Here is a 19,490-nt window from a genome sequence, read left to right on the forward strand (position 1 = left end):
AAGTGGAACAAATTGGTACCTGAGCCCACACAAGTGTGTTTTTAACACTCATGCCATGGCAGAAGGAGTTTTGTAGATACAGAAGTGAGAGGTGAAGTTTGTCCTGGTGCTGTCCCTGACAGTCCCTGTGTGTTCCATAGGAGACAGCCCGCTGGACAAGCATTCCCTGCAGCTGGAGAAGCATTCCTTGCAAATGGACAAGCTCCCTCTGCAGCTAGAGAAGCATTCCCTGCAGATGGACAAGCATTTGCTGCAGCTGGAGAAGCATTCCCTGCAGCTGAGGGCTGCCCTGGGCAGAGTGGCAGGGGGGTTGCGGGGAGCCCGTCCCGTCCCCCCCATCCCGAGGCTGCCCAGCCCCCGGGAACCCCCCGAGGGCACAGAGCTGGCAGCAGGGCTGGCTGAGCTGCACCTGCAGCCCGAGGACCAGGAAGAGGTGGGTGAAATGGGATAAATGCATTTTTAACAGTGTCAGCTCAGCCATCCTCAGAAGTCTTCAGGGCTGGGTGGGGTTTGGAGCATCCTCCCCGCGGTGGTGGGAGGTGTCCCCGCCCATGGAACAAGGTGAATTTGAAGGTAACTTCCATCCCAAACCATTCTGTGACTTCCTGGCTTTGCCTTTCTATCTGTACCTTCCATTCTCTGGTTCCAACTGAAAAGAACTTGAGGTGTTAAACAAGAGGAAGAATTTCTAACGTGAAAAATATTCAGGAAAAAGAGGGGAGAAGGCTGCAGCATAAAAATCCAATAATTATAGATTTTCCTGCTTGTTTGAGTAGGATGTCTGCTTGCTGGGCACTGATTGCATGATTCAGAGGAGGTTTAGATGGGATATTGGGAAGGAATTCCTGGCTGGGATGAATTCTCAGAGCAGCTGTGGCTGCCCCTGGATCCCTGGCAGTGCCCAAGGCCAGGTTGGACATTGGGGCTTGGAGCAGCCTGGGACAGTGGGAGGTGTCCCTGCCATGGCAGGGGTGGAATGAGATGATCCTAAAAGTCCTTTCCAAGACATTCCATGCTTCTGTTTCTAGGATTTGCATGGTTCTGTTTGCAAATTTGCTGGGAAAAGCCTGAGGTCCCACTGCATGTGCTGGCAGCCATAAAACCTCTCCTTTAATCTTTAAAAACCTTTCAAAGCCACGGAGCAGTTGATGTGTTTTAGCAGGAATCTGTCCCTGTGCTCTGAGAAGGGAAGCTGGGCTTACAGCACTGTTGTGAAGTTGTGTTTGCTTGCAGGATAATTATTGTGAACTAAAACCAGAAGAGGGATCATTATAATCCCACAAAACCCGTGTGAGTGGTGATCACACTGCCCAGCAGGGCCATGTGCACCCCATGCACTGAGCTGAACCCTCAGAACCAGACTTTATTTAGCTGAAAAAAAGCTTTTTCCCTCTGCTGTGAGTGCCCCGTGTCTTTTTTCCCCTGCTGTCCAGATGCAGAATTCCCTGAGATCCCTGCGGAACAGCGCGGCCAAGAAGAGGGCAAAGCTGAGCAGCAGCTTCACCGATCTGGAGAGCCCCGACTCCGCCGTGAAACTCGACTTTTCCGGGGATTGCCTCTCCCAGGACTCCTCCCCCGGCACCGCCTCCACTGGCGAGAGTGGAATTTCCAGCCAGGAATCACCGGGCTCCCCCGGGGGCACACTGCCCCCGAGGAGGAGAGTGATGTGAGTGTCACTCGGTGTTACCTCAGCCTGGAAATGCCCACACAGCCTTAGTTAAATCATGGTCCTAACTGGTACATATTTTATATAGCACTGCCTTGCTTCATAGCCTGATTTTTCTGTGTGAATTATGTTCCTCTCTAAAGATGCAAGAGCTACTTAATGACATTATTCTATTTTTTTTTTCTGGCTTCCAACACGAAGCTGTAGTGGATCAGGGCAGGGAGGAGGTGCCAGGGGCAGTAAATACTTGATAAAGACTTTCCCTGGCATAGCAGGAACATGACCAGAGCTGAACAGGGGAGTGAGAAGGACAAGAGTGAAGAGAAAGGATAAGGTTGGGTTATTACAACCTGGAAACTGAATTGGGTTTGTTGATAAGAGGAAGACATTGCAGATGCTTCTTGTTGTGGATCAAGAGCTGGTTCCATTTATTCCTGAGAGATAATTGTGAATTTAAAATGCCTTCCCAGAGCTCTTCTGAGTAGGCATTGGGTGGTGACTGCTCTGATTGTAAAGGGCAACGACCCAGTTGGGTATGAGCAGTGAACTATTATTTAATGAAATAAAAAGAGTTTTGAGGAATTTTGCAAATTTTCCAGTCAAAAATCTCCTTCTCTGCTCTCAGAGGCCTTGATGAAGCTCTTTGTAGCTCTGCTCTGGAGATATTTCTGTGTGTACTAAAAGCATCTTTTATAGACTCATAGAATCCCAGAGTGGTTTGGGTTGGAAGGGACCTGAAAAATCACCTAATTCCAACCCTGCCATGAGCAGGGAACATTCCATATAACTGACACAGAACTGCATTAACAAGAGAAAGCAAAACAGGCAACATAAAAAGGAAAGGGGTTTGAGACAGAAGGAGCCTGGAATGATTCACAAACCGAAGGCTTTCAGTTGTGCAGCCCAGAACTAGTTTATATTCACATCCTTTCCCTGTGTGCATTACTGCTGAAGCACATTTTTAAAAATAAGCTTGAAAATTGCACATTTAAATGCTGGAATCCTTCAGAAATCTGAGCTGTGGAGCCCTGGGTGTGCTGTTTTGGTCTGAGCCATGCTCTGTACAATATTGCCAGTCCATTAGCCAGGGCTTGATATTTTACTAGCTCCTCAGCCAGAGGAGTTCTGAACCAGCCAGGAAAAGAAGGGGACATGTGGCAGTCACCCTGAATTGGGAGAAGTGACAGAGTCCATCCCAGGTGACACTTGAAGGCCTTGGAATGCTCAGAGAAATGCCAGGTTAGCTCAGGGTTTGTGAGCACTGGCACAAACTGGCATTGTCTGCTTACAAAATCTGTGCCTGGGTACCGGGAATGGGGGTTTGGGTGTGTTTGCTTTGGGAGGGGTGTGCTTGATCTGCTGATAAACTGCCATGGGTGATGAGAGTTGGATCCAGGAATTAGGGATATTCCTGGAGCATGGGCCTTCCCTTGGAGCTTAAAGGAGTCTTTAGTTGTGGGTATTGCCCTGGCTCTCGGTTCCATCATCTTCCATCATCTTCCATATCCAGAGAATGATTTGAAATTTCAAATAATTTACAAGTTGTTCTTGTAGATAAGAGCATTTTCCTGATGAATGTCTCTGAGCTGGGAACAGCTCATTCCTGCAAGTGGCAGGAGGATTTGGTCACTCTCCTTGGCCAGGTTGGAACCAGCATCATCAATCCCCAGGCCAAACAATTCCTTACTTTATGGGTGTATCCTGAATTTAGTCCTAGTGTAAGGTTTCCTCATAAGGGTTTTCTTTAGGGTGTTCTTCATAATGGACCTGCTCATCAAATAATTCCCATTGAATTCTGTTTCTGCTCAGTGTGAACATTTGTGAGAATACTGGAAATAATTTTTCCATGGAGAAACTGAAATCTGTTGTTGTTTTTTGCTGGACTTTGACGGTTGTGGAGAATTGCACCTATAAAATGTGTTTCTCTGAATAGGTCAGACACTTTTTCAGCACTTGGCAGCAAATCCCACACTACAAAAACATCTCCAGCAAGGCCCAGAGACGCAGAGGGGGCAGAGCATCACCTCAGCACAGGTATGTGCCTGTCAGTACTCACCTGAGGGACAAGAGTGCCCCTTGGTGTGGCTGTTGTCACTTGGGCAGTGAGCCCACATCCCCTCAGCACTGAATCAAGGTAACTTCCAGCTGTTCCAGGGCCAAACTGGGATTTGAGGGTGCTCAGGTGAGGAGTTCAGGCTGGCAAGCAGCTCAATCATTTCCTGTGGGGAATTAAGGTTAAGTGCTGCTGGTGTGTTTCACCCTCCCAGGGCAGTACAGGTCCCTGAAATGGCCAGGGACCAACTCTGTGGGATTATTTGTGTTTAATCAGTTTTGGTTCCACTGGATGGAGGAAAGGGGCTCTGTCCATAGGCTGTCCCTCCATCCCTTGTCCCCAGTCCCTCTCCAGCTCTCCTGGAGTCCCTTCAGGCCCTGGCAGCAGCTCTGAGCTCTCCCTGGAGCCTTCTCCTCTCCATCAGCCTGGCTCCAGGTTTGTGTCAGTGGGATGTGAACATCCTTCATATGGATATTCAACAGATCCTGTTGGCTTCAGTAACTTGACAATACTCAGCTTCAGGAAAGAGACCAATTCAGATGTGCGTTGGCATTTTAGGAGGATGAAACACATCCCAGAGCACAACCAACCTGATTTACAGTGAGTGCTCTTTGTGCTTTCAGGCCCTGCAGAGTCAGTGCCTGGTTTTGCACCGAAGAACGATCTGGGTTTCACATCTGAAGATGTTGCTGTTGTTGGTAAAGGTACTACAGACCCCAAACCATCCCCTGTGTCTCTTTGAGTTATGAAATGAGGGAAAATGTGCCTTTGTAGAGTGGGAAAAAAACAAAAAGCTCTGTAGAATGCTTTAGATTGTTCACAATCCCCAGTTTAATAGGAGTGCATGGAATTATGTTTGAAAGTGTTGCAGTTCCTGGATAGACAATTCCAGTCATGGCATCCCTGGACTGAGATGGTTTGATGTCCCTTCCATCCCAGAATAGTTCTGTGACCCCATGTTTTGCTCTCCAGGTGTTTTTGGGGGTCCTCCTGGCCCAGCCCCCAGCCAGTCCATGCCCTGTGTGGCTAATGGGGATGCCCAGGGTGCCTGGGAGGAAACAGAGCCAGCCCCAGGGAGAAGCTTCCAGCAGAACAGAGCTTCCCATTCCCATGCAGGGAGCGAAGGACAGGTAAGAACTGCACAGCGTGGTGCTCTCTCATCCTGGTGGTGTGGAAGGGAATCCAGCCCTGCTTAGTCACAGTCTCTGTGTTGGGCTGTTGACTTTTTATCTTTTCCTGTCTGAGGTGGGATTAAATGCTTGAGAGACATTGTTTTGTGTTTGGACTCAGATGTTTATTAATTCTTACCTATGTTACAGTCTCACAAGCTGTGAGTTCAAGCTAATAAAGTGAAACATGGCTCTGTCTCTCTCTCTCTCTCTACAAGGTCTTTTAAGCACAAACTGTCCAATTGTGAAATGACACCTAAATTATTTTCACTTTTAACCCAATCACTAACCACCCATGGCCATCAATGTGGATTTTTCTATCCCAAAAACACCACCCAGACCTGCAGAAGAAAGTGAAGAAGGACTCAGCCTCTGCCCTAAATCCTCCACCTTCCTTTATGTATATTACTATATTCTAAACCCTTAAACTCTAAGCTTCCCACCCTGTGATATCACACACTTCTATTGAAACTCCACACCCACAATCCCAGTGCTGCCACTCAATTTTGGGAGCCTTTTCCACGGCCTCAGGTCAGTGCAGTGTTTGCTTGGGGGTCAGTGCCTGCCAGCACAGAAAGGCTGGAATTCTCAGTGCCCAGGGGTCCAACATTGAGGAAACAGGAGTTTGATTGGAACACTCAAACCATCGAGCTGCTGCTCCTGATTTTCCTTTTGATGTCACCTGGATGGCAAATGGATGTGCCAGGAGCTTCCCACCTGAAATCCCTGGAGAAGGGCTGCAGGAAGCAGTGGAGCTGGGAAATGTCCTCCCTGCCTCCCACAGCACCTGCAGATGTGGAAGGAGGGATTGGCTGGGTTGAATCAGGCCTTATTTTCCCCAGGGATGAATTAATCCAGCTCCAATCAGAAGTTTTTTTTAAAAGCCTTCTTGAATATTTGCCCATAATCTGGTTTCTCAGGAGTGGTGCTGTTTGTTAAATACTATTTACAAACATAAATGGAGCAAGATTTATCTGAATGAAGTGTGATACAAAGTAAAAAACATGGAAACAAAACTCTTTCTGCAAGCCTTTAAAATAACATTTGAAGAATACTAAAACTTGAAGTTCATGATTAACAGTGTCTTAATTTTCTAATTTCCACTGAAGTTGTGAACCCTTGGTGGGATCAAATTCAAAGGAGTAAAAGGATTAAATTTATTAAACTAAATTTAAATTTAACTGGATTAAATTTATTTGCTGAGTTCTGAGGCCCAAAAAGTGTCATAAACACATGAGAGAGAAGGGTCAGATCAGAGAAAATCTTGATTTTCCATGCTGACCTTTGCCAGCATCAGGAACTGGGGTAACTTATGCATGATTTTTTTTACAGATAAAAGTGACCTTGTCTAAGTCTGCTCAGGAGAAGCTGAGGAGGAGGAGGAAAGAAGACAAAGAGCACAACCATAAAGAGCAGCAAGAAGGCAAAGACTTGGAAGGGAAGGAAGAATTCCCTTGGGAAAGGATTAGACTGAGTGAGCCAGAGAAACTCACAGCAGAAAGTGAGGATGAGAGTTTGTCTTAAGTGAATATTCCCTGTTCAAAGCTGCTGAAATGGAAATTAGGGCTGGTAGTACTGGGTTTTACTTAGTTCTGATTGGTTTTATTGTATTTTGGACATTTCCTTCTTTCCTAGGGTTTAGTCTCTGTGGGGATTTATTGACATCGCCAAGAAATGGATCTTTGTCCTTAGAAAATGTGGCCTTGAACCCTTCCCTGAAAAGAGCATCCAGTTTGAAGAGGTCAAAGTGTTCATCCTTCCTGGATTCTGGTAAGCTGGGACAGTAAACTCCTAAAATATTTGGGTAGGTGGAGGAAACAGTTTCAAAATATAATTTATTTGTGCAGTAGGCAGTCGTGAGGTGCTCTGGAAGATCAGAACTGTGGGGCTGGGGCTGAAGGGGATTGAATTCCTCATTGAGGATTCCGTTGATTCATTTTTCATCTAGAATCTGTTAGGGAGATTCATGAAACAGCAGAGGGTTTTAGTTTGATCAGGATCTGAAATTATATAATGCATTAACAGCAAACTGACTCTCTCCTGTCCCCAAAACGCCTTTTCTGGGCACATTTTGGCTCTGAATTGCCTTTCAAATAAGCAGTAGAAAAAAACCTAGGAGTAGAAGCTCCTACTGCTGGTGCTCAAAGGTGCCCAGAATTTCTCAAATGTCTCCTCAAGGTTTATGATGTTATTAACACACTGTACATCTGTTTTTACATTAAACAACTACTACCTTTGTGTTTAGGACTCTTAAAACTGATGGTTGTATTCAAAAGTGAATTTATATTCAGACAGAGAGAAGGGAAATCAATTTTATCAGAAAATAAAAGAAACAAGGTAATCTAGGTACAACTGCCCAACAGAGGAGCAGCACCTGTATAAATATATATATTTATATATATATATTTTGCTAAATGGATGGCAAACCTGTATAAATGAAAAGAAAATTCCATTCTATGCTTTAAAGTGCAATGAAGCCTGATTTATTTACCTACAGAATACAAGAAAGTTTCCCCCTCTCCCCATTCCAAAGTATCCCTTAAAAAAACCCAAAACAAACCAAAGGAACCCGAACAAACAAACCAATAAAATAAATCTAAATACCTAATGGTCTCCTTTGGCTGTTTCCAGGAGCATCCCACTGCTGGATATTTGTCTTTTGTTTTATTCCCTTATGTGAAAAATGAGATTCACTTTCTTAGTAAAAATTATAAGTTTAATAATAATAGTAATAATAAAAAGAGACAATTGGGAGACAGAATAAAGCAAAATGGTATGGCTGGGTGTCTGGCATTCAGCCAAAAAGCACAATTTGCTAACAAAGACTTGTTCCTTAAAAGCATCAACTTGTTGCATATTCATAAATTCTCATACATGGTTCAGACATTCCTCTTGAGTTTGGATGTTTCTGCTTAATTTCAACTTCCTTCCCCCCAAATTCCATTCTGCAAATCGATTCTCCGGTGGCTCCATGAAGTCTCACACTCCAGATAACAGAGGTTCAATAAATTCCTCCTCTGGAGCTTTGGTCACCATCATCTTCATTTGGATAAGATAATCCAGGAATTTGAGGGAGGTCTCTGATTATTTTTCCGTTCCCTGGGTTATACTTACAAAAGCAGTCTTTATTTTAATATCATGCTATAGCTTAAGAAATATATATATTTATCACACTACTTATTTCTAAGTTTTGTTAACAGCAGAAATAAAAGAAACTATATTAATGCAGCAAAGTGTTCCAATATTATACATGCAGCATTCATTTTAATATTTGCAAAAAGCCAATAATATAATGTGTACTAATAACACCTTATTAAACTGTCCTGGTTTAAAGCAGATTTTGGAAGGGGATCTCTGAATGGGGTTCCTCTAGAGAGCAATCCCAACAGCCTCTCCCCACACCCGCTCCGGGAAAAGAACTTCCTTGGAGAGAAGTGGAAAAAACTATTTATTTAACAAACAAAATTCCCGCAAGCACAAAGAATGGATAATATGAACCAATAAAACCTCTGGTTCTGGAGTGAGATGGCAAATTGAGACAGTCCTTGCTGTGGGTGTAGCTCATCTCTCTCTCAGTCCCTTATCAATCCCTCAGAGGTCCAGGCCCTGGTGGGCCACAGGTGCAGCTCCTGGTGCTCTTCTGGGTTTTTCAGTCCAGAGCAGGGTTAAACAGTTCCAAAAAAAGGAAAAAGAAAACCAATCCAGGGAACTTCTTTGCCTCAGCTAGCTAAACTAACTAAAAGCAAAAAACGATCTCTGTCTGGCTGCTGTCCGTGCCTCTGATGAACACACAGAGTCTGGAGAAAAAAAAATGCAGAGTGAACTCTGTTTTCAAAACAAACTGTGCACTTTTTCTTTCCCTGCTTGGCTCTCAGAACCAGTCTGAAAGGCACAGAACTCAACATCCAGCACACACAGAACAGATGCCAGGGAATACAAGCATCATCAAGTCATCACCCCAGGACAGAAACTTTCCTAAACCATTGATGTTTTATTTGGTTTTCCCCAGCTGTGGAGGAGGCGCGGGGCCGCCGGGAGGCGCCGGTAACGCAGAGCCCCGAGGTGCTGGACCCTGCTGAGCTGCAGCCCTTCCCCAGGCCTGACTCTGCACTGGCAGAGGCACTGGCACTGCTGGCTGACCACGACTGGTGCGTGCATGGTGGGCACAGGGAGATTCTCTGGAATGAGTCTTTAAAATACGATCACGTGTTGTTATAGAATACGAAAAGAATGACACTCATGCAGTCAGGTTGTCACGGTAAAAAGAGAGAAAAAAAGTTTATTTTTTTGCCTTGATTGATATAGGTTTTGGACAATGACTAGGTGTTGGAGGATGAAGGTCGTTACTTTTTTAACTACATTGGTCAAACTAGAAGTTTATTAATTGTCTCTCTTTTAGAGAGGAATGTAAACATCACTTTGTTTACATGATAACTTGTGAGAAACTCTATGACAAAAATACAGACATTAGAAGGTTGTAAAAGATCAGGGCGACAGTTGCAGACAAAGATTCTCAAACTAGTTCAAGTTAGAAAGTGGAAAACCAGGTTCACTTTCTTGGTAATTTTTTTCTAAATAAGCCATTTAGGAAACAGAAATAAAGCAAAGGGTCTCATCTTGGTGACTTGGCATTCAGCCAAGAGCACTCCACTAACAAAAGTCTCATTCCTTAAAAGCACCAGCTTGTTGCATATTCATAAATTCACATGCATGATTCAAACATTCCTCTTGAGTTTGAATTTCTCTGTTCAGTTTCAACTCCCCCCCCCAGCCATTTTGTCTTGTAGATCAATCTGCAAGTGGCTGCACACTCTGTCTCATATTCTCTGATAGTATAGGTTCAATAAATTCCTTCCCTGGAGCTCTGGCCATTGCTCTCTTCATCTGGATAAGATAATTTAGGAATGCAGTGGGGATTTTCTTCATCCTCCAGTTTAGATGTTATATGAACAAAAGCAGTCTTTACTTTAATATCATGATATAGCCTAAGATATATATATATATATATTCATCACACCACTTACTCCTAAGTTTCAATAATAGCAGAAATAAAAGAAACTATATTAATACAGCAAAGTTTTCCCATGTTATACATATAGTATTCATTTTAATATTTGTGAAAAGCCAACTCTATAATATGCATTTATATCATTTATTAAGATGCTGCACAAGAGTCACCTCCTAGAGTTGTGACAGCACTGTGCAAGGTTCTTTGCCCTTTATTTATTTCCCAAAATCTTACATACTATATATATGCATAACGCCAGCACCTCCCATCCCTGCTTAGTATTAAAATGAGTCCTTCATGTGTGTTGGAACCCTGGAGGCTGAAAATTTCAGACTTTCTGCCTGTCCCTCAGTCAGGCACCACATTTGACTTGAGGCCTTGGAACAGGCTCCTAAGAGTAAATGAAAGCACTGGGGTTGTGGGTGTGTTGTATGAATGGTGTTGTGTGATCTCACAGGGTGGAAAACTTAGATTTAAGATTTTAGTATACAGTAATACATGTGAGTTAAGATGGAGGATTTTGGGCATTGTCTGCGTCCTTCTTCACCTTCTTCTTCCCTCTTTATGCGTTTGGGTGGTTTTCTGTAACTGGTGAAAAAGGTCCCCATTGCGGGCCTTGGGTGGTCATTATTGGGTCAGAAATATAAATAATATAGATGTCACCTATTGGGGGATTATTGGTTAAATAACCTTGGGAAGAGTTAGAAGGGCTTCATTCTACCTCATTTCTCTAACTTGCTAGTTAGAGCTCACGGCTCATGTGTCTGTAAATGGATGTGAAATAATAAACATCCAAGTCCAAACTCAAAATCTACATTTCCCATGTCTTTCATCCTGACCTTGGCAGTGGAAAAGAAACTAGAACTGTCACACACGAGTGCATGATTCTTCTCTTGAATTGGGTCAGTGGTCTTGAAAGATGAAGTCAGGAATGTCTTCATCACAATCACCTTTTTACCTTATTGCTGGCAGGGCCTTGGTGATCCTCTGGCACAATCCAATATCCCCTATTTTGTGATTGGTTAATATGAATTCCAGGTGCTGGTCATGGTTCCATTAGTTTCAGTCTGTTCTTATAACAGTTCATCTATTCCATTTCCTTCCATAAACAAAAGTAGAAGGAAAGCTCATAATGGCAAGCAATACATCAATTAGCTGTAGCTTAAGCATCTGATAATCACTTGCATCCTGATCAATATAAATCACTTCTAACCTTTGGCTAAAGTCTTAACTCTTTAAAATCAAAATGAGTGTAACATCAAAAATAGTGGGGTGGACTGTGAGTGAGAGAGGAGAAAAAACATGGGGGTTCAGTCAAGTTTGAGATTTAAACGAGCTTTGTAAATTAGGGCTGGGAGCTAGACCTTCAGAGACTTGAAGACTCTGAGCTAAAGGGCTGGAGAGGCCCCACCAACACCTTCCCGGTGCTTTGTGTAGAATCAGCAGCTCCTGTCTGGTGCTTTGTGTGGAATAAAAGCATCTTTTTGGTGCTTCCTGACAAAGGATGTGTTTACAGAGCTGCTGCCTTCAGTTTGGGGAAGGAAACAGATCCTTTAATTGCCCCTGGTGCCCGCTGGGAGCAGAGCTGTGAGACACTGCTCTCTGCTGTTTTGTGCTGTAACAGTCCCTCAGGAAAAGACAGATTTGCTTGGAAAGAGTTTCCTGCTTTATTTCTTGGCTGGAAGGGTGGACAGGCCCTGGCACAGGGTGCCCAGAGAAGCTGTGGCTGCCCCTGGATCCCTGGCAGTGCCCAAGGCCAGGTTGGACATGGATGGGATTTAAGGTCCCTCCCTCCTAAACCATTCTGGCATTATTTCTTATTGCTTTATTTTGCTATCTAATTTATTTGCTATTTGAGTCATTAAAATTCCACACCTGAATATTTTAATGTAACTTTTTAAATGGATGGAATTGAAATACTGTTTTTTCACACAGGGAGAAGAAAATCGAAGGTCTGAACTTTGTCAGGTGCTTGTCTGCCTACCATGCCTCTATTCTGACTGCAAAGCTCCATGAAACAACTCTGGCTGTGGCGCAAGAGGTTAAATTTTCCTATCAGAATATTCCACTGGCTCTCTGTGTGTATATATGTATTTTATAGCTCTCTGAAGTGATTGATGCTCACCTCTGGTGAGTTTTCTTCAACTAGGCAGTCTCAAGGATGATTTGAGACTCAAAGGCTGAGAAAATGTAGATTTTAACTTGATAGCATTTTTATGAGTGTGTATTTTAATTCTCACCTGTTGCGAATTGAGTTAGAAATGTGTTTCTCAGTTGCTTGTAATGTTACTTAAAAATTACAAAGGGCAAACATGAATATTGATTTTAAAGTCTCTCTGATAAACATTATTCATTGTTTTTTGGGTTTTTCCTGTGTGCAGGTCAAGAATTTACGCTCAGGTGTTTCTCGAGCTGCTGTGGTCTGTTTAGGGGATTTGTTCACCCACCTGAAAAAGAGCATGGATCAAGAACTAGATAATGCAGTAAAAGTCCTTTTGCACAAAGCTGGGGAATCCAACACTTTTATAAGGGAAGAGGTAGACAAGGCACTGAAGGCCATGGTTAATAATGTGACTCCAGCACGTGCACTTTGTTCTCTTATAAATGGAGGGCAAAGGTAATTGCTATAAAGACTTTGTAAAGAATATTGTGAATAGAGTAAATTTATCAAATATAGGCTTTTTAATATCAAATCAGAGTACAGTAGACAGAAATTTGAAAATCAGCAAATCAGCTGTACTAAACCTCTACCCAGGGCAGTGTTTGTTGGCATAAATTGAATTAAAGCCTCTCTGTTCCTTTCTCTGCATTATGTAGGAGGTTGGCTGTTGATTTTGGAGCTTGGTGTATTTTCTCACTGTTTTGCACCACTTCAGTGATTTTATTTGATGTTACTGTATATTCTTGGGGAGCTGCTGGTTTGCTTTGCCTGGTAAAGCTGACATAATGTTCTTTCTTTTCCATCTTTGCTGTGCAGTCAATTCCTGCCTTGGCCAGTTTTCAGCACCCCTGTTTATTTAGGAAACTGATTTATAACTTACAGTTCTCTGGCTGCATCTGTCTTTCTTGATTCCTTCTCTCTAGGCTGAGCCTTTGTGTCTGCATTTTAATTTCCTTCTCAGTGCTGGTGGCCATTCTTTTCTGGAGTTAATTCCCTACTTTCCCTGGCCCTGTACAGCCTGTTTTCCTTTTCCATCCTCATTCACTGCTCACCCCTTCTGAGCTGGGTGCACCCCCTGGTACTTCCTCTCTTCTCTGCCACCCCTTGGTGACATTTCCCAGGCTCCATTTCCCTTCATGACACACTTCAGGTGCTCCCTTCAGGATCTCTCCACAGATTTCCTGCTCAGCTCCAAATCCTCAGAGTTTAGTCTTGATTCAAAATCTTCGCTTTTCTTTCCTGGAAAGCTGGTTGTTGTGGGATACATGGATTCTGTCTCTGACAGCTCTGCTGCAGTTTCCTACTCTTTAAACTGAAAGGCAAAAATCAGCCTTGGGATTTCTGTTTTTTATTAATTTATTTGGATTCAAACTGACTTGGGATGGATGCCCCATCCCTGGAAGTGTCCAAGACCAGGCTGGAGAGGGCTTGGAGTAACCTGGGATAGTGGAAGATGTCCCTGCCCATGGATTTATGGTCCCTCCCAACCCAAACCAGGCTGAGTCCATGATTTTGTGAATTTAGGAGCAGCAGGCAGTAACTGCCCATGGCTTTCATTCAACAGCGAGGGAAGTGTCTTTTTGGGTTCTCCCTTCTTGGTCCTGCTGGTGAGAACTGTCAGACCTCCCCACCTTCCCTGGCCCATTCAGATTCACCTGCTGAGGGGTTTTCTGTAGGGGTTTGCTCTCTCCAGTTTGTCAATTTGTATAGGTTTTCTGCTATCTCAAGGCGTCAGAATTGAGCTGAATACAGCATTTGGGCACAGATTAATCTGTTCACAGCTCAGACTTTCTGAACTCATGAAGTACAGGATGTTTTTAATGGATAACCCATCAGGACATGGCCTAAAGGTGCAGCTTTTTTAGGCCTGGTTTCAGGAAGCTCTGGCCATGTCAGCAGGAAACTCCTGGAGCACAGGATTGTGACTAGGAATATGGAATTACCCTTCAAAGGGGAAGTTTGTGTCTCAGTAGACACAACTGCAATTCTATGAGGGATTTTCTCTCTAAATTAGGCTGAGTTGCTTGAATTCACCACAACATAATTCTTCAATTGTGGTGTCACTTATAATTCATGAGACCTCTTAAAATGCACCTGCTTTCTGCTCAGCTCCTTTCAAACCTGCTGTGGTCATGACTTTAATGCTGGCAACTCTGACTAGGCAGAAATATTGATTCTTCATCAGCTCCAAAGCTGGGTTTGACTTTACCAACAAGAATAATTCCAGTGGGAGGTGTCCCTGCCTATGGCAGGGATTGGAACAAAACGAGATTTGAAGTCCCTTCCCAGCCCAAACCAGTCTGGGATTCTGTGAGTAGAGTCATGATCCAAGAGTATGATTGCAGGGATAGAGCTGAGAGTGATTTTACTTCAGGAATTTAAAAATCCTGTTTCTTATCTGTATGCATTGTGTTTAACTCTGAAGTGTTGTGTACACAAAAATGTTTTCCAGCTGTTGCCAGAGCAGGGGCTTGTTTGCTTCATGGAATGAGGTCTCTCAGCCTCCCAAGTCTTGTTTTCCTCTTGAAATTACAGCAGGAGTTAAAATTGTCCTCAAAGTAGCATTTTTAATCAAAGTACAAAATTTGAGACCTTAGAGTTTGCAGGATTTTGTTCTTGAACACAAGTGGGATCAGCAGGGGCACCAGGGTTTAGATAAAAGGATCATTTGCTGCATGGGTTTAAAAGCTGATTCTGGCTGTTCTCTCCTTTGCTTCAGCACAGCTGTTTATTTTGTACAAAGCAGGGACCATGAGACTCCTGTAGGATCTTTAAAAGTCGACTGAACACTGCTTGAGTCAATTTTACGGTGATATTAAGTGCCCAGGATATGTCTGTGACCACAGGGACTTTTTTCATAGCGGTCATTGAAAGAATAGTCATATGCTTTGTAAAATAAAATGATTCGAAGGAAAACTAGAACTGAAATTCTGAAAACTTCCTGCTTGTAGTGGAAGGAGTCCCTGCCCATGGCAGGGTCGGAACAGGATGGGCTTGGGGGTCCCTTCCAGCCCAGCCACTGAGGATCCCGGGATTGCAAGGCTTGGTTTGGCAGGGTGGGTGTGTGCTCTGAGCAGCCCCTGCAGGGGCTGTCCCTCAGGCATCCTTTCTCTCCCCAGCCACCTGCACTCAGCCGTGAGGAGATGCACAGCCCAGCACCTGGCGGACATCGTGGAGCGCATGGGCCCCGAGCGCGTCCTGGCCGGAGCCAAGCCCGTGGCTGAGCGGCTGCTCCCTGCCATAGCCAGGTTTGCTCAGGACAGCTCCCAGCAAACACGGTGAGTGTTCCAGGATTCCTTCAGCGAACACAGCCCAGCTGCCTCTGGGGCTGTGCCCTCTCTCTACAACTTGTCAGAAAGTTGGTTGTAGTCAGGTGGGAATTGGTCTCTTTCTCCAGGCAGCACTGACAGAACGGGAGGACACAGTCTCAGGCTGTGACAAGGGAAATAGAGTTTGGATATTAGCAAAAAGTTTTTCATGGAAAGAGTGATAAAGTACTGGAATAGTCTGCCCAGGGAGGCGGTGGAGTCACCATCCCTGGATGTGTTTAAAAAAAAAAGACTGCATGTGGCACTCGGTGCCATGATCTAGTTGAGGTGTTGGGGCATGGGTTGGACTCAATGATCTTGAAGGTCTCTTCCAACCTAGAAATTCTGTGGTTTTGTGACAGGATCATTTAGGATGGAAAAGACCTGGGGGATCAGTGAGGGTTGGATGAGGCCTGGAGTGGCCTGGGCTAGTGGAAGGTGTCCCTGCCTGTGGCAGAGGTGGAAGGGATTTATGGTTATCCCAGCACTGGCAGGACTGTTAGGATAGTGGCTGTGGCAGGAACCACTTGGATACTTCCTGCACACCCTAGCTGCAGGGAGGAGAGAGGGTCACAGGACGTGCTGTGCTGGGCACAGAGGAGATGCAGCCACACAGGGAATGCTGGCCCTGGAATCCACACTTGGATCTGATCCATGTCTCTGGCTGACAAGGCTGGACCACTCTGGTTAAAGCCAGGCAAAGTGGAAGGCTGTTCTCATTAATTTGGTCAGTTGATTAAGTAATGATGCTTGAGCACATCCTCTGGGGGAGGATGGAAAGGGCTGTGGTTACTCATGTTAACAGCAATCTTAAAGTCATGGGATCACTGAGGTTGGAAAAGACCTCCAATAACAGTGACTGGGCACTCCAGACCTCCCTGAGCAGCCCCTGCCAAGGCCTCAGCACCCTTTCCATGGGGAAATATCTGCTGCTGTCCACCCTGAGCCTCCCCTGACCCAGCCTGAGGCCGTTCCCTCTCCTCCTGTCCCTGTTCCCTAGGAGCAGAGCCCGACCCCCCCGGCTGTCCCCTCCTGTCAGGGACTTGTGCAGAGCCACAAGGTCCCCCTGAGCCTCCTTTTCTCCAGGCTGAGCCCCTTTCCCAGCTCCCTCAGGAATTCTCCAGCCCCTTCCCAGCTCTGTTCCCTTCCCTGGACACTGTCTCCCTGCACCTTTCTATTTTGGAATCCCACACCTATAGTGACCCAGTGACAAAGCCAGTCCCTGTTCCTGCACGTCCTGGTGCTCTCCCTGCAGGTTCTATGGGCGGAAGATGCTCTTCAGCATGATGGCTCATCCTGACCTGGAGAAAACCGTGGAGAGGTTTGTGCCAGCCAAGGATTTGCCTTACATTAAGGAAACTGTTGCCAGCCTACGAGAGAAGGTGTGTGGGGAAAGTCTTGTGTAACCCCTGGGGCAGGTGGAGGTGTCCTGGGAGCTGCTGAGTGTAGACAATTCCAGCACTGCAGCCACATTCATTCCCTGTGGTTCCCTTGTTCCATGAATTTCTGCTGTACCTTTGTTCAGGGCCTGGGGGAGATGCCCTTGGATACACCCTCAGCCAAAGGAAGGCGTTCCCAGACTGGAAATGTTGGACATTTGAGGTCGTCCTCTACTTGCAGAGATGCTCCCATCATCCTGGACAGGTAATGAGCTCCAGTCTTTATCCTATGAGGAAGCTGGCCAAGGAGGGAGCACAGAAACAGCTACACAGAGCTGGGAAAGTTAAACACCCCTGAAGGAAAAGGAAAGTCTTGGCCTATTCTAGAGGAACTCTTAGAGTGACTGGTTGTAATAAAATGGCTTTGTTAATTTCAAAGTTAATTTGCCTATTGACCATCTCTGAAATACACACAGTACACAAACCACCTGGAATTCACAGAATCTTGGAATGGTTTGGGTTAGAAGGAATCCTATAGCCCATCCAGTGCCACTCCTGCCATGGGCAGGGACAGCTCCCACTGTCCCAGGCTGCACTGGGTGGGATTTAAGGTCCGTTCCAAACCATTCCATGGTTTGTGATTCAGTGAACTGAAATAGAAGCACCCCCAAATTTAAAGCAAGGAAAAAACTGCATTCAAGAACACAGAGATCAGAGAGCTGTGAGTGCAGTGTGTCTTCAGGACCAGATTTTTTTTTTAACACATCATCCGCTGTCAAAATAATAAGTGATTCTACCTTTATTGATAAATTTTGGTTGCTTATTCCATTCCCCATCCAAGCCTCGTGTTCAGGAATTAGGAGTGAGATAATGACTGCCTGGATGGTCTGCAAATACTCACCTGGACAGAGAGGTGATGCCACAGGTTTTATAATTCTTTCCATGATTCTCTGATGACAGCAGGTACAAAAGGATATTTGTTTCTAAATATTCTAGGAAGAGCTGTTGGGTTTTCACCTCAGCATGGAGTGTTGCTGAGGTAACACCTGGGGTCAGTCTCTAAAGTACTCTGGGAATAAAGAATTTAACTACAGTAAGTTTTGAGAGGGTTGTGACCCACTGATGTAGGGGAAGTTCCCAATTGTTCCTGGTCACAAAACCAGCTGCATTTGGATCAGAGTGGATATAAGACTGTGGGAACAACAGTTACTATGAAGTGATTTATTTTTAATTCCCCATGTTTAAGGTGAAACTTTCTGTTTACTTCTGATACTTGCCCTTAGATGGGAAGAGAATGTGTGAGATGAGCCCATGAGAGGGAATGGCCTCAGGCTGGGCCAGGGGAGGCTCAGGGTGGACAGCAGCAGGAATTTCCCCATGAAAAGGCTGGTCAAGTCTTGGAAGTGTCTGGGGAGGTTTGGAGTGCCCATCCCTGAAGGTGTCCAAGGAAGATCTGGACATGGTGACTTGGTTTAGTGGTTTAAGGGCTACAGTTTAAAGGCCACATCCTGTTCCAACGTGGCTCATGGAATAACATTTCCTTTCCCACAGGGACAACACAGAGGCCCATGAGGCCCCAAGGAGAGCAGCTCCTCGCAATGCCCTGGAGAGTGAGGAATATGTCCGGGACATTGTGGGGTTACTGAATGCCAAAGATTTCCGGGAGCGCATCAGTGGCGTGCGGCAGCTGCTGCTGGACACGGAGAGCAGCCCGGCCCTGGTGCTTGCCAACATCGTCAAGGTAACTCCAGGAAAAGGCTGGGATTCAAAAGGATTTAGAGCCAGATCACAGCTTTCTCAGAAAAGTCTTGGCTCCTTCTTGGAATAAGGATGATTGACAGCATTGAGGAGCGGGGGGGGGCGGGGGGTGCGGAGTGGTCTGCGTGAGGCACTAAGGGAGGAAAGGAACAGGAGGAGAAATGTGAAATTTTTCAGTCAGGGCACTTCTGAACTACAGCCCTGAGAAGTTGTGTCTGTCCCAACTCTGGAAGTGTCCAAGGGCAGCCTGGATGAGGCTTGGAGCACCCTGGGATAGTGGAAAGTGTCCCTTGTGATGGCAGGGGGTGGAATGTGATGGGCTTTAGCATCCCTTCCCATTCAAACTAGTCTGTGATTCCATGATTTCTGCAATCCTGTGTGCTGTTTTTCATGCCAGTCTTGTGTAAATACCAAAATATGGAATAGTTGTTAAAAAAGCAGAAAGTATTAATGAAGAACTGTAAAACTGTCTCTGAAGTAGAGTTACAAGTTTTTGTTTGGGGCAAGGTGAGGAAAGAATTATGCTAAATTTATTGGCTAAAGCTCAGGATGAGGATCTTGTCCAATAAGAAAGGAGGTTTCTGTAGGAGAAAGAAACATCCAGCAGCTGTGAATTAAAGATAGATACAATGAAAGGAAGCCCAAGCTTGTCCTCCTACAGTGTCATATCTTTGTGTGGAATGATGGAATTCTGCTGTGGAACCTCCTGGTATCCAAACTGTGGATAGATTTGAAACCTTTCTGACATTCCCTGTGCTGAACATAGCCATGTCTCCTTCAAAAATACTGATTTTTAGGCTTGTAGGAAATCTGAGTTCATAGTGAGTTACTGTGCCTGGAGTCCATTGCACTACAGGGGTTCAGATCAGATTAATACAAGGGGTTAAAATAGCAAATGTTGCTTGACTTGCACCAAAAATGATCCCAGGGATTTGCATATCCCAGAATCCCAGAGTGGATTGGGTTGCAAGGGACCTTACAGAACATC

The 19,490-nt window shown here is 44.9% G+C and overlaps 1 protein-coding gene across 2 annotated transcripts in view; it reads left to right on the forward strand.

The window, feature by feature from the left end:
- The window catches only part of TOGARAM1 (TOG array regulator of axonemal microtubules 1), a 31,508-nt gene that overhangs the window by 8,885 nt on the left and 3,133 nt on the right, over positions 1-19,490 (forward strand). For both annotated transcript variants that reach the window (XM_066321466.1, XM_066321467.1), the window contains 14 exons: positions 141-433; positions 1,434-1,666; positions 3,600-3,700; positions 4,343-4,423; positions 4,692-4,849; positions 6,221-6,389; positions 6,524-6,658; positions 8,898-9,036; positions 11,832-11,937; positions 12,278-12,513; positions 15,177-15,335; positions 16,621-16,747; positions 16,891-17,009; positions 18,296-18,485. In XM_066321466.1, coding sequence (XP_066177563.1) covers positions 141-433; positions 1,434-1,666; positions 3,600-3,700; positions 4,343-4,423; positions 4,692-4,849; positions 6,221-6,389; positions 6,524-6,658; positions 8,898-9,036; positions 11,832-11,937; positions 12,278-12,513; positions 15,177-15,335; positions 16,621-16,747; positions 16,891-17,009; positions 18,296-18,485 — 2,246 coding nt within the window. The remainder of the gene's footprint in view (positions 1-140; positions 434-1,433; positions 1,667-3,599; positions 3,701-4,342; positions 4,424-4,691; positions 4,850-6,220; positions 6,390-6,523; positions 6,659-8,897; positions 9,037-11,831; positions 11,938-12,277; positions 12,514-15,176; positions 15,336-16,620; positions 16,748-16,890; positions 17,010-18,295; positions 18,486-19,490) is intronic.

The sequence above is a fragment of the Sylvia atricapilla genome, chromosome 6 (genome assembly GCF_009819655.1).
Source record: "Sylvia atricapilla isolate bSylAtr1 chromosome 6, bSylAtr1.pri, whole genome shotgun sequence".
NCBI lineage: Eukaryota > Metazoa > Chordata > Aves > Passeriformes > Sylviidae > Sylvia > Sylvia atricapilla.